The sequence below is a fragment of the Myodes glareolus genome, chromosome 22 (genome assembly GCF_982192425.1).
Source record: "Myodes glareolus chromosome 22, mMyoGla1.1, whole genome shotgun sequence".
NCBI lineage: Eukaryota > Metazoa > Chordata > Mammalia > Rodentia > Cricetidae > Myodes > Myodes glareolus.
In genome coordinates this window covers 42,169,938-42,197,652 of record NC_142047.1, presented here as the reverse complement: position 1 = coordinate 42,197,652, position 27,715 = coordinate 42,169,938, and the positions used below count along the sequence as shown (strand labels likewise).

At 39.5% G+C, this 27,715-nt stretch overlaps 1 protein-coding gene across 1 annotated transcript in view; it reads right to left on the bottom strand.

Annotated features, from left to right (window-relative positions):
• Cntnap4 (contactin associated protein family member 4) overlaps window positions 1-27,715 on the bottom strand; it is a 298,020-nt gene that overhangs the window by 52,956 nt on the left and 217,349 nt on the right. Inside the window, exons 13-15 of the mRNA XM_048437330.3 lie at window positions 17,245-17,442; window positions 12,040-12,196; window positions 8,349-8,476 (exon numbers count right to left, since the gene is read on the bottom strand). Coding sequence (XP_048293287.3) covers window positions 8,349-8,476; window positions 12,040-12,196; window positions 17,245-17,442 — 483 coding nt within the window. The remainder of the gene's footprint in view (window positions 1-8,348; window positions 8,477-12,039; window positions 12,197-17,244; window positions 17,443-27,715) is intronic.

Sequence of the window (27,715 nt, the reverse complement as noted above, 5' to 3'; positions counted from 1 at the left end):
GTCAGAGAGAGCCACCATGGAGCTGCCATGTCAGACATGCTGAATCTTTGCCTGTAAGCCATGACCTCGTAGTGAACACAGATTTAATAGAAATGGGTTAAATCAAGATGTGAGAGTTAGCTAATAGGAGGGTAGAGCTAATGGCCAAGCAGTGTTTTAATATAGTTATTGTGTAGTTATTTTGGGTGTAAGCTAATGGGGCTGCTGAGATAACAAAGCAGGCCCTCTCCTCCTGTTACAAGAACCAAAGTAGACCCACTGAATGTGGGGACAGTTGTGAGTCTTGGGCAGTTTGTGGGGCCACTGGCAGTGGGACCAGGATTTATCCCTAGTGCTTGAAGTGGCATCTAGGAGCATATTCTTTTTGCAAATATACCTTGCTCAGCCTATATATAGGTGGAAAAGGATCTTGGTCTTGCCTGGAAGTGAAGTGTCAGACATTGTTGACTCTCCATGAGAAGGTTTACCCTTTCTGAGGAGTAGAGGAGGATTGGGTAGAGAGAAGGGTAGAGCGAGAGGGTGTAAGGGAGTAGGAACAGGGATAGCTATGTAAAATGAGAAAAGATTGTTTAAAAATTCTTAATAAAAATAAATAATTCTTTAGGAAAAAAGAAATACTATTTGGCCATAAAAATGAGATTTTGGCATATGCTTCAACAAGGATTAATTTTGAACTATTGTGAAAACATCCAGCCACAAAATTATATACATTTTGTGCTTTAATATATATGAAGTGGACAGACTAAGCAAGTCTGTAGAGATTATTTTTAACTAGTAGCATATGTCTGAGGGAGATTGTTTTTAACTAGTTGTGTATGTTTGAGGGAGATTGCTTTTGACTAGTTGCTTATGTCTGAGGTGAGAATGAAGTAGGGAAGTAGACACAGGTTTAATTTGCAGATAATGCATGGGATTCTCACGCTAGCCATGGAGATGACTGCTCCTTTCTGTAGAACACACTAAAATGAATAAGCATCCTGAACATGGTTGGATGGTGCATGTTAAAAAAGTATACTAGGGGGCATGTGAGTTCCATCTCAGTAAAGCTGTTGCCAAGAGAATGAGAACATTTAAAGGCTAAATTGGCTGTGTTTGTGACGAATCCTAAGGTGACAATTATCCCAACGCATGTGCAGAATTATCAAAGACAGCGCTCACGAGTCCTAGAGGGAAAATAAAGGAAAACAACAGCTACTCAACAACAAAACCCAAGCAGAAATAAATCAAAATAAAAAACATTCAAGAATAGAGTTGCTTTAATGATAGGACAATGGGATAATGCTTAAATATAAGGATTGCTACAAGAATAGCAGAGCTAGCAAAACTGGTTAGTAATGATTTTTGTTTTCTAAACAAAAACAAAGAAATATAGGCCATAAACCATTTTTTCCTCCAAGCAGTAGAACATACTTCTACTTTAAATGAACACATTTCTGAAAGAGTATTCTTTAAGGCTGTGGGTGCCTGAGCAAAATTAAGCCAGCCAACATTCTAGCATGAAAGGGAAGGGGCACATGAGCCCTACCACTTGCTGAGGAGCTATTGACATCCTAGTTGTTGCTAGAGGAGAGGGAGTCAGTTTTCTTTAGGAGTAGATTGTTCATGATCAAATGGAAGTCACACACCTTGTGAAAAGGGGCAGCACTAATGGATTCAGTGGATTGTATTTTTTCACGAATAGGGGGACATGAATTTGGAAGGAGAACTGGGAGGGGCATCCAAAAATTGGATGATATAAGGGGTGATGTTATCAAAATATGTTGTAAGCATGTATGAAGTTCTCAAAGAATTAATGAAACTATGAGTAGTGGATTTTGTCTGCATAGAGAGTGGAGGTGGGTACAAAGTCCCATGCCTATCTCAGGAGCTATTCGTTATTGATAGCTGCCAAGAGAAATAGTCAGTTGTCCTTGAAGGTGTGGTTGCTGGTCATTCCTTCAGGATCCAGTGAATGGCCAAACACTCGAGAGGATAATGAGAAGAACAAATAGGCCTTGATGGATTTTAAAAGATGATGACACAGTGTTGGGTAGGTAGGAAATGGGGGTAGGTCTGGGAAGGGTTGGAGGAGGGTGAATATGACCAAAATACATTGCATGAACTTCTCAGAGGACGAATAAAAGGATCTTAAAATATAAATAAACTTAGAACTAAATTTATGTTCTTATCTGAAAGCATCTTGACTGCCCCAGTCAGGCACATAACAAGCAAATATCGCAGGTATAACCAGATGTCCTCTGTGTTGTGAATAATTTTAAAAATGAGTCAGACTTCCTGTATCAACCAAACTACTTTCACCAAATAAACACATCTGCTTACCGTCAAATTGTTTCTTACCAATAATCACAAACCATCTACAGATTTCTTTAGATGTGTATGATGGATCACTCTCATTCTTCTACAAACTGCTATTTATTGATTATCTTTCATGTCATAGGCAAATGCTAGGTACCAGAAACACAAAAATAAATGAGCAATGGACAACACTTTTAAGGGATCAAATATAATCAAAAACTGTATGAGAAATAAATCTTTGTAATTTACCCGACATTTGTCTCAACACAAGGCAGAAGGTCTGTGCTCTTAAGAGATCTAAGAGTGAGGCTTCATTGAAGAAAGGTTTTCATCTGAATGTTTGTAGAGTTCAGTAAAGAAGGGGAGAATTTTACATGAAAATGCAAATGAGGGAGAAAGCCAGGAGCTGGATTGCCTTGAGGTCCAAGCAGATTCTTTGTGATAGAGGACTCACAAAGCAGCAGAACAACCCCATGATGTCCTTGTGTCGTGTATCCAAAACCACTTAACTTTGCCCATCATACCTGGATTTCTTTATGTTGCCTTAAAATTTAAGAGGAATTCTGAAGATATTTCAATGAGCATTTGGGCTTTAGGCTAGTACCACCTCAGACCTAAGCCAAATGCTAGCTTCTAGCTGGGATTCTCAAGCCATCTTGAAAAACCACTTTCTTTCTTTCAGTTTTTTCCTTCTGGCCCTAATCCATCATGGACTGATGCTTTTGTATGACTACAATAAAAATAAATTGCTAGAAAAACAGAATCAGAAAAACAACAGCACAAAAAAACCCTACTATCTCTAGTCCATTTTTTATTACTGCTCTGTTCAACAGACATAAATTTCTCTGTTCAGTTGGCATAAATCATCCTAAAAGCATACTCTACATTCTGTACTAACCTCATCATTGACTGGGACTCAGAATTGCCAGATGAGAACCAGCCTATGAAACACACTGGCCTAGGCAATACTAAACAGATAGGTCTATAGGTTGGAAGCTTCCAGAAGGATGCTAGACAAGTATCTACCCGCCTTCACATCTCCTAAATAAGAACCTATGTGAATAACTGGTATTAGTATATTCTGATATGGAGGGAAGGTTTGTCTAGAGACTGTTCAAAAATATAACAAATTCGAAGACATCCCCGAGCTCCTGGGAGGCCGAGGAGACAAAAAAACACACGGGTGAACACCCGTTCCTCAGCTCCCTGCCAACTGGTAAGATTGGATCTTTCTCCTTTATTATTTCCTTTGGTCTTTTTGTGTCTGGAGTAAAAGAAAGCTAGGTGTATCCTCAGCAAGACTTTAGAACTCAGGACTGAGATGAAGGTTTAGTGGGTAAAGTCCATACCATGCAAGTGTGAGTTCAAATGCCTAGAATACATGTGACCCTGGATGTGATAGTGTGCAACTGTAACCATTAGAACCTCTAAACACACAAGAACACACACACACGCATACACACACACACACACACGCACACACACACTCCCTTTACTAAAGAGTCTAGAACCTTCCAGAGAACCTAAGAGTCACCATGATGCTAAAATCTTTATTCTTTGATGAATTTGGTATTTGAGGTATGATTTATGTCCTCTACTGCATCTTACAATGTCAGTCATACCTTACATACACCATATGAAACAGTATTCCCTATCTTAGAATGAGTTCTAGATAGAAATCAAGAACTTTCAGGCATAACTATCTCTATACTGGCTTTATTAATAGTCCCCTGGAAATAACCAAACACTGCATTAATCAGTAAATGGATCCACATCCCATTTACTCTAAGGCAGCCACATGACAACTGCTGAGTCACTAAACAAGGGGGAACTCTGGGTACCCACAACCACACGGATAAACCAAGCACAATATGCAAACAAAGAGAACCCAGATGAAAAAGAAAACAGCTTTGAACAATTCCATTGTTAAAAGGTCTTGGAAAAGTCAAAACCATAGTACTAGAAAAGGAAGACTTTTTACAAGGGTTTCTGGGTGATAGGGATTTTAGCAATGCATGAGAGAAAACTATTATCGGGTAGAGGGAATGGATCTTTTTGTAGCTTCTTGCTTTTGCCAAAATTCTTAAACTTTTTTACATTGTCTAAGTGATTCTTTAACATATAATAGACACATAAAAATATACAAAAATAAACAAACAAAAATAATGAATCAGTTAACCAAATAAGAGTATGACATACTGTTGCATAATCTAAAAGCTGGGTCATTAAGGAACAATATAAATAAGCACATGAAGGATCAAAGTTTAGCATCATGGTAATTAAGGATAATAGTTTTTGCTGGCATTATTTTTCCACCACAAGCTCCTTACAATTTCTACATACGACTTCTGCTGTCAACAACAATGTTAGCAGTGGCATGGACTCCAGAGCCGCCTGTGGTAGAGATGGAAAGGGTCTGAAAGAAGAGATGTCATCCAATAATTGGGCTAAATCTCATAGCTAGTAGCCACAGAGTTCACCATCATTTTTAACTTATTTGAATCTTCTCAACACTTCTATCCTCTCTTACACAAAATGGCTAGAGTTAAAGTTTCCAACATCTCTACTTGCACCTCTAGAGACATTTCTGGGAGAAAAAATTTCAACCTGTTTTCTTGTGTTTATACTCCTATGCTTGTCTGTTCAAAAATAATTATCTCAATGAATGACAAAATCAGTTTGGGTCAAACAGAAATGTCATAGGTCATCCTCAAACAGCTAATTTGGACTCTCCATTCAGATCATATGGGTTTTGCTTCCCTAACAAATTGCCTTCTTTTCTACACTTCATGGTAGCCAGTTCGTGCCTGGCTTGAGCCCTCCCCTTTCCATTTTCCTTGTCATTACATCAAAGCTCATATCATTGGTCACTAGGTTTATAGTTCACCTTGTGTTTTCACTGAATCATGAGATTTTAATTATTTTCAACCCTAAGTTATCCAAAGCCCATTTCTAATACTGATGTCACATTGTATCCTTCTGCCCAGTATACCTCACTTGGAACTTGGCTGGAACATTGCAACTTTAAGTGTACAGATTTCCACGGAGTGAAAAGGAGTGAGATTGTTCTGCAGCCATTGCTCTTCCATAGGAACATTTTTACAAACAGCTTTATGTGGAAACTCGTCTTTGAGCTATGCTACAATGTGAGCATAAAGTGTCTTCCCCAGAGGCCCGTGTTGGAGGATTGGTGTTTACTTGGAATCCATCAGTGGTGGAGAATGGATTAGGAGGGTTCTGACTTGTTCAATAACTTCATCCGTTGATGTATTCATAATTTGATGGTGTTATTGGAAGATGATGAAAACTAAGGAGAACCTAGGTGGACGAGGAGACTGTGGGTGGTGGGTGGACCTTTAAGGATACATTTGGTCCTCAGATTTGTCCTCTCTCTTCCTGACCCCTCTCTGTCTCTGTCTTTCTGCTTCTCGCCACCATGGGGTAAGCAAACTTATTCTACACCTCTCTTCTTTGATGTTTCCCCTCACCATAGCACAAAAGGAAGGGGCCAATTGACCACAGCCTGTAGCTCTAGAAACCAAAAACAAAAATGATTTCTGTCAAGGTGCTTTGCAGCAGCTTTGAAAACCTGTCTAATACAGGGCCTCATGTGGAAATGAGCCTCACCTCACAAACCATAGGAGGCAAAATAACCAAGTATTCAATAACAGCTTAATAAGTCAGAAGTTAATTAGTGGACCTCAGAATACTACAAATAACATAGACATCTATATTGCCAAGATTGCTTTCTTTGGTACCCCCTTATTCAGACTGTTTAACTTCCAGCTTCCCAATGTTAGGATAGACACCGACCCTAGAATCTTTGGCACATGACAGACTGGTCCACTGTTAGATACCTGCAACCATATTGGACTTCTCCCCCAGGTGATGCTAATAGCTCACATTCCACAACTATGACAACCAAAACATGTCTCCAGATACTGCTGATATCAACTAGGAAAGAGCAGGGGAAGCTTGCCTGAATGGAGACTCATTCCAAGACAAAATAAAATTATTAATTAAATTTAAAAGTGTAGACCTCGTTGTATTTGTATGTGTATTGTGTATCTGTTTCTCTCTGTGTGTGCATCTTTGCATGCATGTGCATGTGTGTATGTGTGTGAGTGTCTGTGTGTGTGTGTGTGTGCTTAACTATTCAGCAAGAATGGTAGGTAAGGAAATTCTAAGGATTGGGGCTGGAGAGATGACTTGGAAGTTAAGTGTACTTATTGTTCTTGTGGAGGACCCAGGTTTATTTACTAGTACCATGTGGCTGGCCACAACTGGTAACTTTTTCAGACTCTGCAAGCAGCAAGAATTAATTTGCTGTGCATGTACATGTGTGCACATGTGCACACATGCACACACACACACACACATACACACACAAACACACAAGGTCCCATGCAAATGCATACACACAAAACACTCACACACATTCAATAAACTCTTTTTTAAAATAAAATCTTTTTTTGAAAGAAAGAAAGGAAGGATCAAAGAAAGAAAAAAGTAAGAAAGAGAGGGAGGGAGGGAGGGAGGGAGGGAGGGAGGGAGGGAGGGAGGGAGGGAGGGAAGGAGAAAATTCTAAGGGAATAAATTAGTAGTGACCTCAATAGAAGCCCACCTGATTCCCAGAAACTGTGGCATGACACATGCAGTAAGAAAGGAAGCCTGGCTGGTTGCTGCAGCATTTTGATCTAAGCATGCAGTGACGGGGCAGGTGATCTACAGAGGCATTTCTCTGTCGCCACAAAATATCGTTGTACTCCTCTGGATGCATGCTGACTTTACGACCTCATCTCTCTGCTCATAATTTTTTCCCTCCAGGAAACATCCTTATGTTGGCTTCATATGAGTGCGGGATGGAGGCAGGGGTAAGGCTGATGAACGCCAGAAATGGTGGCTAGAATAGCAGCTTTATAGAATGCATATGTAATGTTTATGGGCCAGAAACATCTTTGCCTTTTTAACTAAGCAACTTTGCTACGCATCTCTCTACATCTACTGAATGTCACATCTTTCCTTCTTATGTGGGAACTGTATTTTAGGGTGCGCATTTAATGCAAACAAATACTTCTTTCTATTTCCATTTTAATTTCTGGAACTACTAAAAGCACCCATAATGAATGCATCTACCTCTGCAATAACTGATTTTGAAGAGGTTAAGAGTCTCTGTTCAGACTTTGTTGACTCCCCATGGGTGGCCTTATCCTCTCTGAGGAGTGGATGGGGATGGGGAGAAGGTTGGGGGTGCTGGAGGAGGAGAGGGAGAAAGAACTGGGATTGGTATGTAAAATAAGAAGATTGTTTTAAAATTTAAAAAAAATCTCTGTTCTTTTCATTTCCTGATGAAAAACAAATATTTAGGTAGGTGAGGGGGCGTGCACTGTGTGTACATGCATGTGTTTGTGTATATGTGTGTGATGAACTACTTCTAAATTTCCATATTCTACTTTAGAGTGATAACACTTTGAATATACAAAGCAGAAGTCCAATTTTTGAAAGTCAATTCACAGACATATAAACTGAAAAAGAATAGAGATTAAAGGTTGATATACGTCCAATCAAACTGACATCTGCTTCGATGATGTTCTTATCCTACCCCAGGCTTACTGGTAGGAAGTACACATGAATTCCTAACCATTTTGATGGCGCCAATTCTTCCTCAGCAATAAATATATGGAGAAACGCAGGAACGCTGGAATGCATTTATGGACCAATCAGGTGGGCAGCCAATAGTTTCTTTACCTTTCCCAAGGCACAGATGGTGGAGGAAGGACACTTGCTGCCAAGCCTCATGATCTGAGTTGATTCCCTGGTACTCACATGTTGGTAGGTGAGAACAGATTCTCTCAAGTTATCTTCTGACCTCTACATACACTTTGTGGCCCATGTACCTCCCTCCACCCTACACACATCCATATGCATACAATGAATGTCATTAACAATTCATTATGTTTCTCGGGTTCTGGTTCAATTACCCTGTGATAGACACATGCTTCTTAAGCGAAAAGACTTTCTTCTGCTTAAGTTCACACATTGGGACCACTTACTGTCTCCCCGGCAGAGCAGAGGTCCCAGTTTATAGGCAGCTTCTGAATGGGGACGTCCTGTGTCCGTAATCACTATCTTAGTGACCGGCAGATGTTCTTTATAGGAGAGGAATCCAGTGTCATTGGTCCTAAAATAAAGAGGAGCAGCAACGAAATCCTTCAATTATGATGATGAGCGGATTTCTAAATTAAGCAATGATTTTCCTGGCACTTCTAAATGAAGACTTTCCTACTAAGTTTGGACACTGACAAAATAAAATCCAATCACTCATCTTAGCATATGAAACATGGTAAGATGTTAGCTAGTCTCTCTTGTGGACATTAACGTCTAGACTACAAAATATAACATAGGTTAAGATTAGAATACAATGACTTTTGGGGTGAATACCTTCCTCCTGGCTCACTGGCCCTCTCTCATTTTAGGGAGTGCTCAACCATGGGCTAGTGGTGGATTCTAGGTCAGTGGTAGTCATTGTCTTCAGTGTATACCCACTACTCATGGTCAACAGATGGTTCTGGTTAAACTCAGTGATCACAAAAAAAAAAAAAAAGAAGGGACATGAATGTGGAGAAAGGCTTCTTTGTGAGGAGAAGGGTTGACAGGAGGAGGCAGGGGACAACAATCAGAATGCAGAAAACGCATGTATGAGAGCTCAAAGAAGGAATTTAGCTAATAATAAATAAATAAGGTGACCCTATCACTATTTCTAAAGCAGACAAAAATCTAGAACAGTGGCTATGTTTTTTAATCAGGTGGAAAGTTTTTCAGCATTTGGTGAAATGGCTAATTTACTGACTCTTGGCATGCTGATTTGTTTCTTAGTATTCATTATTTTTTTTCCTCCTATGATTTATTTATATTTTTGCTTTGTTTTTTGCTGTTGTTGACTTGTAATTATTGATCAACTCCACATTCCTCTATAGTCAACCCTGTCTTCTCTATTCATTTTTCAGATAAAACTTTGTTCATTGAATTTTACTACTTCCTTAATGGATTATTAAATGCACCCAATGACTTTTTGCAATTTACTTATATTTTATATCGTATAACAATATGCAGTATCAGAAGCTCTCCATGAGATTGTTTAACAGTCCAATCCCCACAGAAATACACACACAAACTTTTCGTGATATTATAGCAATCTACTTTACATGTATATTGTAAACTTTGTGACGTAATTAATCAGAGAAATTTACTTTTGTGTAAATTTACATCGGATAATTTATAATTTCTAGTGCTCTTCATTTCTTCCTACATATCTGAGTGTTCTTCTGATGTTATTTTCTTTTATCCCAGAAAATTTGTTACAATTATTTTCATTTCCAGTGTTAATTTGCCATTCTAAAACATGCACTCGGTCCTTTAGTATAGTTCGCTTTTGTTTACATTAAATTCCCTATTCGCTTACTGTGGATATTTTTAACTTTAGATTTTCAAACATGTCGATAATGTTAGCCTTAAAAATTTCAGGTACAAATTTTAAAAAGTGGCCAATCCTTTGTTTACAACAACCTCACTCAATGTCTTGATTTTATCTGGATGTGTACTTTCTTGAAATATCCAGAAATATGACAATGTTCTCGATAATATAGGTGGATGAGTCAAGAAATACTAGATTTTTATTGTTCCTTCGACCTTTTATTTTTTCTCATGGGTATCTAAGTAGAAGCCTATGATTTCGGCCTTCCCAGGGTTCTCTGTAGCTGCCTCGCTCTGGGTTTTCAGTCTTCCCTCTCAATTTGAGGACCATGGTCTTTGTAGTAAAGACGTAAACTTTTGACGCTCTTGCCCTAAACTGAAGCATTTTCAAAGCAAATCACAGAGACTTAACAGCCCAGATCTTTTTCTCCTCCAGCAGTAACTGGGGATGGCCTGTTATTTGCTCAGTTTTCTGTCTGTGGCTCTCGCCTTGGCACTAGAAACTCTCCCCGATTCACATGCACTTTGTAAGGTTGAGGGTCCAGAGTAGGAGCTATGCAGCAGACTCGTTAAAAACAGCCTTCTTTTTTTTTCTGGAAATTACCCTCTCCTTCAACTTCCAGTCACTCTGGACTACCCCAACTCTGCCTCCTGATACTTTTATAAAAATAAAAATAATACAGAATTCCCTAGGAGTTTAAGCTCCTAATGGCAAGACACAACTGGTGTTTTGAAGGAAACGAAATTTAAATCTAGGTCCCATTCTCCCTGGTTCTTTTCTTTCTTCCAATCTTGGAAGCCCCTATTGAAGTTTGATTTTACCACTCTTCCTTCAAACACACACACACACACACACACACACACACACACACTAAGATTTATCATTTGTTTTAATTCTATGTAATAAGTATTTGTTTTCATGTATGAAAGCCCACCACAAGTGTACCTGGTGCCCTTGGGGGCCAGAAGACAGCATTGCATGTCCAGTACTAGAGTTAGTTATTAACTACCAGGTAGATACTCAGAACTTAACTTAGATCCTCTGCAAGAGCAGCAACTGTGCTTAACTCAAGTATTTATTTATTACGTTTATTATTATTATTATTACAACATTTATCTATTTAAACTCTGTTTAGAAAATGCATGCCTTGGCATGTGTGTGAAAGTCAGAGGACAGCTTGCAGCAATTGCTTCTCTCCTACCTCCTCGTGAGTCACAAGGACTGAAGTCAGGTCACCAGGTTTGACTACAAGTTCCCTTATCTGGTAAGTTCTCTTTGCAGAGCCCCAGATACTTATTTTTGTAATATTTTCCTGAGTCTGTAAAAACATAGTTTTTTTGTGTGTGTATACATATATACATTTATGATTATTCACCAATAAGCTGAATGGAATTTGAGATGTTTTAAATGCTTTTTTTTTTTAAAAAAACTAGTTTTAATTAGTAATGTGTTGTGAAGGCACTTAGGGGTTATTGGTGGTGTTTAGGTTAATTTTTTATTGCTGTTCAGCAATATTAATAACATTTTTACCCATTTACAATTACAGTTTTCAGTATGTGAACAATTTTTCTGAATATATTAAGAAAAACGGTTGTTATTCAAAGGGAGTAAATTCTTACAGTTCTTACAGAATTCCATACAATGTTTTTGATCATATTCACCCCTTTTTCATATTCTGCCAGACCACCCCTCTTCCTTAACATAGAATTTGGGTGAGAGAGATGATGTTCTTCATATAAAAATTCAATCAGAGCTCTGTGGTTCCATATAGGTTCTGCTTAGAAAAATACTCTATTTCATTTTGAAGATATTATCCGTATAACATCTGTTTTTTTCTGGTATACTTTATCCTTTAAAAATAAAAAAGAAATGCATGCAAAAATAATTGCTCAGAACTATAATAATTCAAAATTTAGAAATTCGTGCTTCTGAAGTTTGCAGCCTATGTTAATGAGATGTGCTTTGGTAATTGATTACATAATACTATAGAAATAGAAAGGACTGTTATTTACACTGAAAAGGATCTTTGGAGAATCACAACTCTCATGTCATAGACACATTGGTTTTCTCATACGATAAAAAAATAAAATAAACAAAATATGTGATCCACTGTTAAAATAGCTTCTGAAAGCTCGCTACCTTAACCTGTAGAATTGGAATGACTGTACCACGTATCATCCAAACACAGTTCTACCTAATTCTTTCCTCAAATCAAAGGGTTTAACATTCACCTAGTTGTATACCCTCGAAGTAATTGAAAGGAAAGTTACCATTCGCTCCTATCCGCATCGCAGTTGCAGTGATATTGAGCATCAATGCAGGTGCCTTCCAAGCCACAGGTGCACTTCTGAGGCACAGGGAGGGAACCTCCCCAGTAGGTCTGTGATTCATTGGTTCTTCCCACCCACCAGCTCCGAGGGCTTCCATCTGAAAGACAAGTGGGAGGGATGAATCATCTTCCTCCATCTTAGAGCATTGTTTCTTCTTCCTAAGTCATTAAAAGCAAAGGTGGCTTTGAAAAGTGAGAGGAAGAAAGTAGACAGAGACAGAGAGAGAGAAAGAGATGGATGGAGACACAGAGAGGGAGGAAGAGACAAAGACACAAACAGAAAGGGACCGATTCGGTGCAATAATGCCCTCAGCACTGCAACTGACAGTATTTGGGAAGAAAATCTTACAAAAGACTTGAAGTCCCCTTTTCAAATGCCACTTTATAATCATGAAACTCACTATGTACTCGTTCTTCTTGATTATGTGTTCATGCCTGCATGAATGAACATGCATCCTGTGTATGCAGGTGCCCAGAAGGTGTCATCAGAGCCTCTGCAACTGGAGCTGCAGTTCATTGTGAGCCACCTTATGTGGGTGCTAGGAACTGACTAGGTCTTCAGTGGGTGCTCTTTGCTACTGAGCTGCCTCTCCACCCCTTTTTGTCAGTCCTAGATGAACGATACATTGTTCTTTAAATAGAAACCATCAGTCCACATTTAATCAGGAGAGCTCTCACAACTTTTTAAAAAAATAATCTTTAAAAGAAATTGGCATCAAAATACAAACTGTGGTAATTAATATAGTGAAATAAAATTGATCCTAAGTCACAAAATACCCATCCAAACATTCTGGAATGTTATATAAAGGCACTGATTTGTCTCCATATATTTATTGGTTAAAATATACTAGCTGTTTATTAGACATCAGGCATGGAATAGCAATCCTTTGTCATGATTTAGTATTTATCTGGAAGTCTGTATTTTCTCTTCCATTTACTGGCTTGGCTATTTATTTGAAGACTAGAGAAATAATACTGAAAAATCTTCATGCCTGAAGCGAATATTACAGTTAAAAAAAAAAGTTTCCCCTAGCTAAACGCATCTCTTTCTACGATAAATGTTCAGCTACCAGCTCCTTCCCAGAGCCAAGACTAAACACGATGCCAAGGAATTCAAGCAAGGAGAAGACAGAACATTTAGCGGAGGGTTTGGGGAAAGGGAGGTGAGGCATGCAGGCAATCCATCTCAGGGGAGAAAAAAAGTTCCGAGAAAAAGAATCATAGTGTCTGGAGACACAGAGCAAAAGAAGAACACAAGCAACCTCAAATCACTCAGCTCCCCGCGAAGGGCGGGGCTTTTCCTCTTGACTTTCAAATCTTTATGTTGTCACCTTCATTCCCACAGGGACTCTGCAGCTTTTGTCCATCCATATGTTACTCACTAATACAGCGCCTATTTTAGCCTACTATTAAGTAGACCTTCTGCGAATACTGACGACTTCTCTCCCAGCATTAATACAAACACCCACCACGTTTAAGTGGAGAAAGAAAAAAAAGGGAAATTAGGAAGCTTGTGTTACGTGATGCTATTAACCTCAATACTCTACTTCCAGCTTGATTAACTTGCAACTCATCAACAGTTAAGCCTACTTGAAAATTTTTTCTAGGAATATTAAGGCACACTGTTTAAAATATTTTATGTTCATAGAGTGAGGAAAAATAGGTTGCTATCTTTAAAGGAACTAAATCATATTTTACAGTTATATTTCTGATCATTACTCTAAAAGAGTATTTTATGTATATATATATAGTGTGAGTACCTGTATGCATATGGAAGTCAGAGAAATCCATAAGGCTTGGTGGCAAGTGCCTTAGCCTACTGAATCATTTCACCAGCCCTTGCCAAATGTTTTAAAGTCATCAAATACATATGGGTTTGTCTAAGACTTTCTAAAGAATCACTAATTTAAACAAATGTATAAATGAATTTTTAAATATACAAGAAATATTTTTTAATTAAAATAAAACCATGTGAGTAGATCAGGGTGAAACATTGCATCTCTCATATAAACATTTTCATTGCTATTTCATAACTGTAATTCAGCTACTGTTTTGGATCATAGTGCAAATATCTGATATGTGACCCTTGTGGAAAGGATGGTTTGACCATCAAGGGCACAGGTTGAGAATTGCTGATGTAGAAAAAAAGCTTCCAGAGACACCTGTGAGGAAGTATATAGATTTGGTGAGTTTCTTGAGCATGCTTAGCAGACATTTTCTCCGTTAGGTTTACTGATATGGATAGCCCACAATTTTAAAGGTGGGGACACCATTCTCCGGGCTTAGTTCCTGGGCTCACACAGTGGAGGAAGCCAGCTGAGGCCCAGCACTCAGCAGTCTGCTGTCCATGTGGGGGTGTGATGCTCCCTCCTGCTGTTAGGACTCACCTGCTCTGGTCAGGGTATATTATCATAGCAACAGGGAAATAACCAACACGGGTAGTGTAGTCCCAAGCTTGGCTGCAGCATCTTGGAAGGTTCTGCTGGTACCAAAGGAATTGAAGGTCCTCCCCCTTACTTTCCAATCTGCTTTTTTATCACCTTGCTGATCCCATCTGTTGGTTTTGTTAGCATATGACTCATCTGTGCTTTCGGTGATTTTCTTCCCTTACGTGTAGTTTTCAGATTGATTGAGTTGAAGTTAATACATGAAAATTGTACCAATACTTTGTGAGCTATCATAACCATCACTTTACACAGGTCCATGCATGTGTGTTTGTGTGTGTATTGAAAATATCTTTTCTCCTAGTAAATTTCAAGTGCAAATTATGATATTATTAACTGTCTTTACCACACTGCTGTAACTTAGGAGCCTAGCTGTTACTCACCTTGCGCCCCCGCCCCCAATCTAGTTTCCCTCTTGTTCTTCAGTAGCCTTTTTTCCATTCTCTGTTTCTATGAATGCAGCCTTTTCAGGTTCTATATATAAGTAAGATGATATAGTATTTGCGCTCTTGTATTTGGCTTGTTTCACTTGCATTATGACTTCTACCATCTCAGGGAGATTCTCATGACCACTGCAGCATTATTCAAGACAGCTAAAGCACACAAGTAGCCTAATTGTCCACTGAGGGTGGGTTGCACAAAGAAGATGGGTTATATACACAGTGGAATATTAACCAGTTTTTCTTATAAAAAAGCAAAAAAAATCTTGCCATGTGTGATGAAGACGAACACACAGAGTATTATGCGATGTCAAATAGCATAAATATTAAAATATGAATAATCTGCATATTTTCCTTGTAATCACAAAGAATGGCAGAGGTTGAAAGGGCTCAGTTCAAGCATGTCTCACCATGTGTGCCAATCTAGCCAAACACTACCACATGCCGGCCTGTGCTGGTGGCACCTTGCTAGAAAAGTTATTTTGTTTGATGAATAAAGGCTTTATCCACCCCAGTTTTGTATCTGGTCAATGAGAGACCTTGAACAGAAAGCTAGCTCTCTTCTCAGACCTAAAGGACTCTTGTGATTTGTGCTCAACAGTCTGGCTCTCATTCATAGACAGAGTTGAACTGTCAGGGTATGATATTTTATTGAAACCAGCAAGAGGGGGTTGAATGAATAGAAGACTAAAGGGGAACATTCTGGAAAAGAGGAACAGGAGGTGGAACTTGCATATTGTAGAGAAAAACAATCCTGCATCAGGTAGCCAGAGAGTAAAGAGAAAAGAAGTTGAACTAGAAAAGGGAGAGCCAGCCATCAGATGCCAATCCAGTTAGTGGGGACGCCCCACATGCCGTCAGATAGTCACAGAAAGTATACTTTTCAAAAGTTTTCTCAGCAGCCCACCTGGAATTGAAGCCCATGTTAGGTTAACAAACAAGAATAAACAAGGTGGAGCAGATGTCTTAGAATCCTAATTTCCCAAGAAAAATCTATCCGAGTATCACAGCTTGAAAGCTCCGTGTTGCGGCATGACAAAAAAGGCTGCGGGTGCAGGGTGAGTCTGGCTTGTGGCCTTTGGAGCCAGGAAGAAAAGTTTGTATTGCACAAAATGAGCAGGAAAAGACAGCCACCCTTTTGAAAGAGAAGATATCAGAGTGGAAGCAAAAATTATATATATATGGTATATAGATACGGTATATATGTGGCATATATATACAGTGTGTATATGTGACATATATGGTGATATACACACACACATGGTATATATATATATATATATATATATATATATATACCAGTTTCCCCTACCTCCTCTCTTCCCATCACCTCCCCTTTCCCATCTACCCCCTTCCCCATCCACTAAGGGTTAAGTTCCCCCCTGAAGATTTATGTGTTAGATAATTTGAAGGCAGGCATAATAACGAAAACACCATTCGCTTGCTTCAGAACGGCCTCATCAAAGTCTGTTCTAAGACTGAGGATCGATGCCAGGACTATCCTTGCGTCATGAAGCTTTCTGAAGGAGTCAGTGTAGAAGTAAAACTCCAGACAGACCAGGCGGTGGTGGCGCACACCTTTAATCCCAGCACTCGGGAGGCAGAGGCAACCAGATCTCTGAGTTTGAGGCCAGTCTGCTCTACAGAGCGAGTTCCAAAACAGTCAGTGCTGTTACATAAAGAAACCCTGTCTCGAAAAACCAAGGGAAGGGACAAACGAACCAACAAACTAGACAGGATTGAGACTGGACTGGTTCTTACTAGAATGTATGCGTTCAGATGCTTTTCTGGTTTCTGCTCGAGCAGCTGAATCCACTGTTTCTAGCAGCCTTTCCTGATTCTCAACTATACCTAGAGGCTAGCTGTCAACAGTTCATGAAACGAAACAAGTCACTTGGAGAAAACTAAGTCATATTTGTATTAGCTCTTGTCCTTGATAAAATAAATCGTATTGGCCACTTGCTCTCTATAGGGATAAACACCGTCTCCATTCATCTAGTACCAGAATGAAGCCTTTACTGCACAGTTATCTGATTAAGGCCAGGAGGGGAGTCAGAAAGCAATCAGGGCTTTGGACGAAGCTCGATGTAAATTGACCTTGTACTTTTCTCCAGGCAAGAGGCTCCCCGAGACCTCCCGACTGTGACACATTTGCTAAGTGCGCAGAGCCTCAGCGCTGCGGTGGAATTAAAATCGTCAGGCGCTCGTCCAGGGAGCACAGCATTCAGTGGGAAAGGATGCCAGGTGCCTCAGTTTACCCACCTTGCTGATTAACGAGCCTGGACTTCTTGCAGTAGTACGCGAGCTCCTGCTGGCAGTGCTCTGCGCGGTTAATGGAGGCCCGCAGCTGTTCCACGCTGACTGCGTACTCAAAAACCCCAGTGTGTGGGTTCTCGGAATGAGCGTTCCTGACTCTCACTAAGTCAGACCCGTTGTGCTGAATGATGGTCCATGCCGTTTCTTGTATGCAGAAATGGGGGAAGAAAGAGAGGAGACCATCACTAGTCTGCAAAAGTTAAAATAAATAAAGAAAATCAAAATCATCTTCTATCTGGGTTAAGTCTTTCCAGTCATCAAAACTCTCTGAGAGAGAATCAACACAAATGGATCCTCAAGTTTTTAAAATGATCGCAAAATGACTCTCTTCCCTGAAATGTATCCTAACACCATGCATTCACCGTGATTTTTGCTTATGCCTTATTTTATTTAATCACAGCAATATTTGTGATGAAGTTATTAGAAAATCAGAACTATTGAGTTTTTGTAGTCATGTTCATCTAGTAATTCTGACAGGCTAGCCTTTTTTTAAAAAATCACTCCTTTTGATATTCAAGAAAGAAAAAAAATGGTACATGTTCTACATGTAAAATATTATTTGTTTATATACACAGAATTATATTACATACTACAATGTGAAAAAGTGAATGTTCCAATTAGTAAAATAGCTTATACTGTCTGATATAAAAATAAAATTGTTTACTCTTCCAATTATTCACGTTACCAGCAAAAATGAAATCAAAAATTTAAATCTCTCTTCAACCAGTATGAGTATATATCTCATCCTTCTTTTCTTTTTTTAAAGTGTGTGTGAGAGAGAGTGTGTGTATGTGTGTGTGTGTGTGTGTGTGAGAGAGAGAGAGAGAAAGGGGTGTGTGTGTGTGTGTGTGTGTGTGTGTGTGTGTGTGTGAGTGTAGGTACCCTTGGATGCCAGAAGAGGGCATCAGATTCCCTGGAACTGGGATTATAGGCATTTGAGAATCAATGAATGTGCGAAATTGGGGAAAAGTCGTAATAAAAGTGTAAAATCTCGTCCCCTGTTTAGCTAATATAGTCACAGGAATCAGCAATAGAAACAAGACAAAGGGATCAAGTTTCACAGTTTCTGCACCCATCACTTCTGGAATTATCAAATAAAACAGTGGGTGAAATGGCGCTGGAACAATTCAGTGTTCTTGTCCCTCTGTTCGTGGGTCATTGTATTCTGTGAAATGTCTGCTAATCCTTTCATTTCTCCTTTACATTTTAGCTTAGGGTGCAATCAGTAGGCCTCTTCTCTCCAGAAGGGCATTATATATAAGCAAAGGAAATTAATTGGGGGTGGCCTGCAGAACAGGGCTGAGGCCATCACATAGGGTTGTATAGCTGGCATAGGTCTGTGCCCTTCAGAAAGTGAAGTAGAAAGTAAAATCTAAGCCTTCCCTTCCAAGTTTGAAATGAATTGGCAGAACCAGTCAATAGGCTAGGTCAGAAATCCTACAATTTTTGCTGACTCAACCACAGCTGTTGGAGGCTTAAGGTTATTATTAAGCAAGCAACTCCAGTCACCCTGGCCTCCCTCAGACTGGGCTCTTATTGTTCAACAAAACCAGTGGCCTTTTCTGGGGGTGAATCTGCTGCTATGCATGAAGAAGCTTAACTCTGGCTGAATAGCTTTCAGAAGAGCAAGACAATGAACCAGCTTGGAGTCTTTGTCTCTGGGCCTTTGGGGTCACATTAAGAGGGACCTCTGTATAGTTCAACTTCCCTGTTTGTTTTGTTTTTTCTAAAGGGACTAAGAAAGGTTAAAGCCATCATGCATGGCCGCCATTCAGTGGCAGCTTTTATAAATGTTTCCTTTTGGAAATACTGAAGCCAGCAGATATTAGGAGAGGTTCTGTAAGCAATTTTATTTTCTGATACAAAATGCTACTAAGTGTGCAGTTAAGGAGAAATTGTGCTTAGCAGACCACCTAGATCAGATCTCCAAGGCAAAGGACACATGAGCTCATCTGAGATTTTCAGCAAAAGAAGTGAGGGTTCCTGTGGTTAGGTCTGACCGGAATCACCTCTGTAGGTTTTAATAGGAGGATCCTGGGAAACTCTAAGCTTAGAGCCGTCTTCCTGGTCGTACAGACATGGTTGTGCTAGTTGAGGTTTTTGGCATGGCCTTAGAAATAATTTTTTTTAAAAAATGCAAGTACCACATGATTTGTCGTGGTTTGCTTCATTGGGAACTCTCAGTCTGAGATCACCTACATTACTTAACATGCTAATTGTTCTGTCCCAAGCACACAGTCTGGCACGTGCCAAAGGCATGTGCTGGGGAAATGAGGGAATCATCAAATATGGAAACAGAGGAATAAAAATGGTGTAATATCTATTTTAGAGCACAGCCCAGGTTATCTCATTCTCTTATGCAGTGACTATGAAACTTCCATTGCCATTGAACTGCTTTATAACTCTCCAACAGCAGAAAGGATGACAAACTACGGTAAAGTGTGAAACTGTGACAGGTCTGCTTTCAAGCTAACAAGTTATTCTGCCTTATATGCAGATAGCGCCCTTTGTTTCTCAGCTATCCACCTATGATCTTTCCAGTGATCATTTATCTACCTATCCTATGTCCATCTGCCATCTATCAACTACCTAACTTCTATATATGTATCTGTATGTTATCATCTTTGTATCTATTACTTATCCATCTTTTACCTATCATATATCCATCTACCAACTGTGCATTATCTATATATCTATTATTCATTCATCTGTAATCTATCATCGATCTAAACCTATACAACTGTCATTTACCTATTTACCATATATCTACATATTACATATTAATCCATTTATCTGCCAATCCATCTATCCACTCATCTATAATCTATCAATCATCCATTCATCAAAGTCTATCACCTACTCATATCTTATTTACCTATCCTTTATCTATCACCTGGATCAAATTCATCTATAAACTTTCATCTATCTATCTATCTATCTATCTATCTATCTATCTATCTATCTATCTATCTGCTCATCCATAATATATAGTAAATATTTAATAAATATCTTCCATTTATCAACCAATTATCTATCTATCCATCTATAAACTATCATCTGTGTATCTACCTGTCGTCACCAAGCATACATTAATTTAACATCTATCCATCTATTACCTATGTGTCACAGGCCATCCTTCCGTCACCTACTACTATCATTTACTTACCCATCTGTCTTTCCTAACTGACCTGGAAGTACTCTTATTGGGGAACATTTCTTACAGGGACTCCTAGCAGCTTAGATTCCTCACACCCCAGTTTCCCACAGGCCACGACCCTGAGTGTCATATGCCCCTGTGTGTGCTACAGCTAGATCACAAGACAGGAGCCCAGATGTGAGAGGTACATGTCGTCTGGAGGATGGGCATACCCCCCCTCCATAAACTGAGGAGCACTGTGGCTCTGGAGTACAGCAAATCTGTACCGGGGAAGTTACAAGTCTTTTTTGATATCAATTACCCCTAAGAGTGGGCAGCAGACAGGCCTTTAAATGTCTCTAAAGCAGTTTCCTATCTGGAACGTCCAAGACAAGCCTGCCTTTGACCATCTTTCAACCTCCTAGCTGTTCTGTGTATGTTTCTTGTTTTGTTTAATTGTTGTACTTGTTGCCAGTTTATCTAACATTCTTAGAAAGAATAACATTGTTTCCTTGCAGGTTATTAGTAACTCCTGTGGCTAGCCGAGCAACCACCATTTGATTGACAATCTATTGACTTGCCTCCCCTGCAGGGAAAGAAACGGGTGTGGCCTCCCCTTACACAATAATATTAATATTTCTAATGCGTGTGAGTGTCTGTTATTTGATTTCTCTTTTGAACCAGCTTTAACAGGGAACTCATCTCTTCGCTAATAATACGTTCAACAAAATCTCTAAAATCTGCTCCTAAGTATTTACCTTAATGTCTGCTTTCGAGTCAAGCTTTTCATTTCTGAGAAATTATTCCTTGCTAAATGCAACAAGAGTTATGGAGTAAGGAGACGCAGGAAAATAATGAACAGGAAGAGACTGCTGAAACGGGCAGAAAAATCTACGGACTTAAAATAAAAAATAGAATGGTAATTTGAGTTTGCCAGTGTCCCTCCCTGCAGAGATTTCTAATACTATGAATTGTAAATAAAGCAACTGAGTAATTAAGGCCTTGATTTACCTGAGGCTGACTGCTATTTTTTAGGGTGATAACAGTATAAAGAAAAAAACCTGCTGTTTAAGCAACACAGTTGCAAAGCTGTGGTGCCTCGTGTTTAATAGCTGAGGGTGATAGATGTGCTAAAGACTGGAAAGAGCAGGTTGGGAGTAGTGCATTCTGGAAAGCAAGAGGGAAGAGAAGCAGGGCCCGCTAGTGCACGGTGTACAGCCTTAATGCATGCATAGCTAGCTGCCTTCTAGCAAAGGTGCCCAGTTAACCTACATGGCTCCTAATAACCCTAACCTATATGGCTCCTAACAACCCTTAAATTCCGAAATCTCCAAAGTGAAAACAATTATGCAACTTTTGTAAGACGTAGCACCCTTGTCTTATTGTTAGAGTAGCTCTAAGAGCCCATTAAATGAAAGTTGTTTTCCAGTCAAAGGAATGGAAGTCTCCTTCCTTAAGAGTTCATCTAGTTGGGCATAGCCAAGAAGACTGGTTTATATTAAGCCATGCTAATGAGATAGGAGGAACAATTATCTCTTTGATGGATAATGCACTTTTCCTTCCCAGGACTCCCCCCCCCCACTAGTACAGTCCCTATGAGGCACCATGAGGTTCTGTTGGGTCTACCCAGGTTTCTGTGTCCTGACTCAGAAAAACGTCACTTCCTCTCTTTCCTTTCTTCTTTCTCCTTTCAGATGCCAGTCAGAGCCTGCCTGTGCTGCCTTTGGTACTTTGGACTTTGTCTTCAGAATCTGAAGCTCTCCTCCCTGCCATGTGGCCAACCTCCAAGCCTAGCTCAAACAATGTGGCTCTCGTTATCTCTCCTAAGGTCCCATCTATGCATCTGTAATAAAACTCACCATAAAACTCGCACTCTGCCTGAGAATCTCGTTCTGTGAATTTACAAAAATCTGAAAGCCACAGGCTTGGGAGAGCTTTGGAAGCCATCAGTTTTTGTTTTGGAACACAAGCTCCCCCAGAAAGACTCCTTTTTCTCCAAGAGACCCTGGTATCTCCACATCATTATGATAAAATTACACGGAGCTGCCTGTTAAAAAGCCCAGAAAGCCCTAACAGTACAGGAAAGAGTGGGGAGTTGAAGACACAGCATTTGCACTTGTCAAGGGTTGGAAAGCCCTCACTTCAGCCCTGGCTGAAGCAATCTTCTTTACAATGCAACATTTGATAAAGAGAAACTGCTTAAACATTAAACTATTTCATTAAAGCAAACACAATGAGTTTAGAGTGGAATACAACCGCCTTCCACCAAACAGCAACATCGCCAGGGATCCATCTAATTCCATTTTTAAATTATATTTAGGATGCTCAATTGGCAAAGAAATTCGGTCTTTAATGTGACTTAAGAAATTACCCATTTGAAATCGGGATTTTTGTTTGCTTGTTTGTGTCGGTTAGCTTGTAGTGCTTAGGGTTCTTTTCATCCACTTGGAATCATTTCCTTCACACTGATTTCAAACGTCTATTCGTTTTCTAAGTCACACATTTGAAAGTCATTGAATCAGCACTGTGCCTAGTATTCTTGACTGCTCTCCCTGATCTGGGTAACAAAATGAGACAAGGAACAGGGCACTGATCAAACATGAAAAAGGCTCCAGGCTGCAAGAAAAGGTGCTAAGGTTTGTGTTCTTGCCTGTTCCCACCTGATACCACCAACCTACCACACTGGCACTTGTCGAGTCTTGGTTTCCTCATTTGCAAAAATAAAAATCCTCCATGTTTCTTCCTGCAATGGAGTATGATCTAAGAATTGTAAACTGAACTATCCCTACTGTGTGCACTGGCTTTTTGGAACCCATTCTCTTTGGATGCATACCTTACTTAGCCTAGATATAGTAGGGAGGGCCTTGGTCCTTCTTCAAAGCAACGTGCCTTATCCTCTCTGCGGAGTGGATGGCAGGGGTGGAGGGATAGTGAAGGGAATGGGAGGAGGGAAGAGAGTGGGAACTGGATTGGTATGTAAAATGAAAAAAGATAGTTTGTTTTCTTTTTTTGAAAAACAAATAAAAGGAAAAAGAAAAGAAAAAGAAAACACCAAGGAGAGTTTCACATTGTAACACGGTGCTTCTCCTGCTCCTTGCTGGGGGTTGTTGTAGTCTGAGTTCCTTTGTTGGACTATGTTTCAGTAATCTGAAGCTTCTAGAGACATGTTGCTGTCCCTGAACAAATGTGTCTCTGCCCTCAACATCTGGCAGATGTAATTCAGTAATTTGCATTTGGTGATGCCTGCCTGAATTATTATCCATGGTAGCATGTGAGATAGTGGGTCCCATCATTTATAGATCTTCATTATTTCTGAATTCGCCCACTTGCTCCCAATTTCTTTGTAACCCCAACATTCTCCAGTCATGTGTAGACATGCACAGAGTAGCAAACATTTGAGTTCTCAATCTCTGTATTCCCAGCTAAAGCTCAGGATACAGCTGCTCCCTGCCTCCTCTTTCAGTTCTCACATCATAAACGAATGTAGTTATGGTCTATTTTGTAATCCTTCCCCCTTCTCTCTTTTGGTTGGTGACATTGCTGTTTTAAATGGTTGCCTAATACTGCAGAGGCACTGAGGATGATCACTAGGATCAAACCATGACTGGAACATAAAACATATTAGATTAGCACTGCCCAGAAGTGAGTTACAATGCTTTGGGTCACAAATTCAATGTTAATGAATATCTATCTCTCTCTCTCTCTCTCTCTCTCTCTCTCTCTCTCTCTCTCTCTCTCTCTCTCTGTGTGTGTGTGTGTGTGTGTGCGAGAGAGAGAGAGAGAGAATTTCCTTAACCTTAAACACATATAAAACAAGATTAAGTATTGATTTATTGAAGAGAATACTTCAATACCAGAGACTCTTGAAAACCTATCTTCCTATACTCCTCTTAGGAGCAATGATTTAGTACTTTTTAATCTAATGCCCATGGTTATTTTATGGAACATGACGACCACAAATCAAGAAACAACTCCCCCTACCTCTACCCCTGCCACTCTTTGTGTGTGTGCACGTGCGTGAGTGTGTGTGTGTTTCTGGAAGCCTCAAACCCCAGAGATATTTATTAATTTACGGAAATCTAATTTTTAGTATCACAACTTAGGCCTCGTGTAGATGAATGGCTCATGAAGCGTTTATGGGGACACAAGATTATTAGTTTTGTAGGGGCATTGCTGTTAATTCTGTCTCACGATCTGTCTTATACAAACTGGGCAAGTTTAAAAATTAATTGGGACACTCAAGTGCATAGCTTCCGTGGACAGTTTTCCTTTGTTCATTCCTTTTTACTATCGGTGTGTTTAAATTTTACAGGGCAGATTAATCTATTCATACAAAAATTTGAGAGTCTTAGGTGTAAAACAGAAACTCGAAACTTTGTGTACATAAAATAATCATCTGGAAAGAGTGTCTAAGGGTCTATGGCCCTCCTGACCTACAAGGCAGAAAGCCCTGGCTATTTTCTGGGAATATGTAATGTGCAGACTGTACAGAGGCACACAGGGGATAAGCATGTCAAATCAGCATGTGTTTTAGACCAGTTTGGTCTGTAGAACAGTTTCTTCAGTGGTTGCCAACTCATGAAGTCACCAAGGAGTATATTTGAAAGCTCTCTAAAGATAAGTTCTACAGTAATTCTCGCCCCATAAAAACCAACAGCCCAGGCTTAACCACTACCCTGTTGTTTTGAGAATTATATGTTAGGGAAGACCAATTGTTGTCGCCTCTCCAGCTATCTCCTTAACTTCTTGTTTGATTGTGACAGACATCTTTAACTCAAAATGAGTCATATGGAGTTTCTGCTCTCTGTTCCTCAAACCTTTCCTGATCCCATCTCCAACAACATTCACAATTTGGTTGTCTAAGTAGATCATGCTTCTTTTGGTTTTCTCATGTCTCTTATGTATTCAACACACAAGGCGAGTTTCTTTGCCCCATCTGCCTTGGTAATGGTCAGGGGCAATGGCACCACTATCAGCTTGTCCTTGGACATCTGCTCTGAGGATTTGTATGAACCGTCCTCCTTAAGTCTCTCGCGTGGGAATACGCGGTCCCCAGATGCTGTTTCTTTGAGAAGGATTAAGAAGTGTGACGTGTGGGGAAGCCTGTCACTGAAGGCAGGTGTTGTGATTTCAGAAGACTCACGCCGCGTTGAGTGCACACTCTCTGATTCTTGTGTGGCTTGAAATGTGGGTCCCTGGCTGCAGCTTCAGCCACCCGCTGCCTGCCACCTCAGCTCTGCCATTATGGAATCTTGCCCACTAGAATTGTAGCCTCCCTACCCTGCAAACCTCTTCCTTCTATAAGTTGTCTTACTTTTATCAGAACAGTAGGAAGGTAGCTAATACATCTGTGCTTTCAAAATGGTCTCCTAACTTCCACTCTGTATCGATTGTATCCTTGCCCCTGGACAGGCATTAGCCAATGTGGGAGTAGCTATGGTCCTATCAGAGGAGGTCAGGTAGAACACATCATATATGACTGCTTGAAATGTACCCATCTTGTCTCACTCACGTCTTTTGCCATCTAGTTGCCTCTCCTCATCCTTCACTGTGCCCTCCTCCCTAGTCATCCCCCAGCTAACATGGGTTTGCTGCTCGTTTCTGCATACACCTAGAGGTCTCAGGACTTGGTATCTGCTATCGCTTCTATCTGGAAGGTTGCTTCTTCAGATATTCATGACAAGATTTCCAGGAGCAAATCTTCCTCCAAAACAATGCTTGACTCTTTTCAAAATTATCCCTTTCCTTTGCTTTGCTTCACAAATCCAGATGTCCTGCTGCAGCGTTGTGTGGAGGGAAACTTTCTATTATGATGACCAGGGCACTCCTTACTAGCTAACCAGGTTAGACCTTAATGAGCAATTATTTGCTTTTAGTTACAGTGCTCGTTTGCTTGTATTGGTAAATTACAGTTGAATTCATTGAACCTTGACACTAATCTTAATTTAAGTAGTATATGGCTGTCATATTGGATATAATAATAGACCCAGAATTCATCATTTTGTGTTTGATAAAGGAAGGATAAATATGCCTTCTCTTTTTGGTGCTTATATACAATTTCCCTTGGTATCAATTGCTGAAAAGGTTATCTTCCTCATCACCCATCAGTATCGCCTTGGTAAAAACTCAATTACCTACATATAGGAAATCTGTTTATGAAGTCTCTCTTTTGTTTCAGTTACCAACGTTTATATCTGATACAACTGAGTCCTTCCGCTCTGTTCTTCAAAACTGACTTGTTTCTGACCCTTTCATGTGTGCCCATAAAGTATAAAATCTGCTTATTACCCATTCTCACCAAAAATAATAACAACAACCTACAAACAATCTCCCCACTGGAATTTTAATTTAGGTTTGTACTAAAAATCAATATCAATCTTGCAAGAACTGACATTTTACAATGTTGAGACTCTTAATTAATGAAAAATTTTATATTCCCCTATTCCTTTAGGATTTTAAATCATATAAAGAGCACTTCACACCTATCTGTGAGAAATCTTGCATATCCCCTATTATATTTAATACAATTTGAGAGTTTGATCATATCTTGGAGATACGATCTTCTAAAAGGTTACTTTCTAATTGCATACTACTGGTATAGAGAAACAAACAATTTTATGTTAATTTGGAATCTAGTAATCATTGTAAATTAAAATCATTTACTATGGCTTTTTAGAATGCTCTGAACATACAATTTAACCACCTATGAGTAATGGAATAATGAAAAGCATAGGTCATACTTTTACATCCTTAAGTTCTCTCTCTCTCTCTCTCTCTCTCTCGTATTGGGTTAGCTCTCCCATTCCGTGGTGAGCAGAAGGGTGTTCGTGCTGACAAGAAGAGGGCAGCTGTTTATACTTGCAATCTGTTACTGACGTTTGAAGTTTATGACCACTCTGGTTCTTTTTGTATCATGGGCAAAAGCTGAACTTAATCAAACACATTTTTCTGTGACTATTAATTTCTCTCTGAGTTTCTATAGAACAAAATTTCTAGAAAACAAATACATTTCATAGCTACATGTATTTAAAACCATGTATCTTATTCAGATCTTTTTTTTTTTTTCTGGGCATTGATTTCTCTCACAAAGTCTTGCGTTCTGAGACACAATAGGAAACGTTTTCATTAGATATATTGTTCAGTTACCATATGCACATAGACTAACAATATTGTAAATTATTAACATTTAACAAGTCTGTTAAATATTCGTGTTGCTTTTTACCAAACAGTACTGTGACAGTTAGTTTTCATTGTCACTGTCCACAATCTAGAATCTCCTGG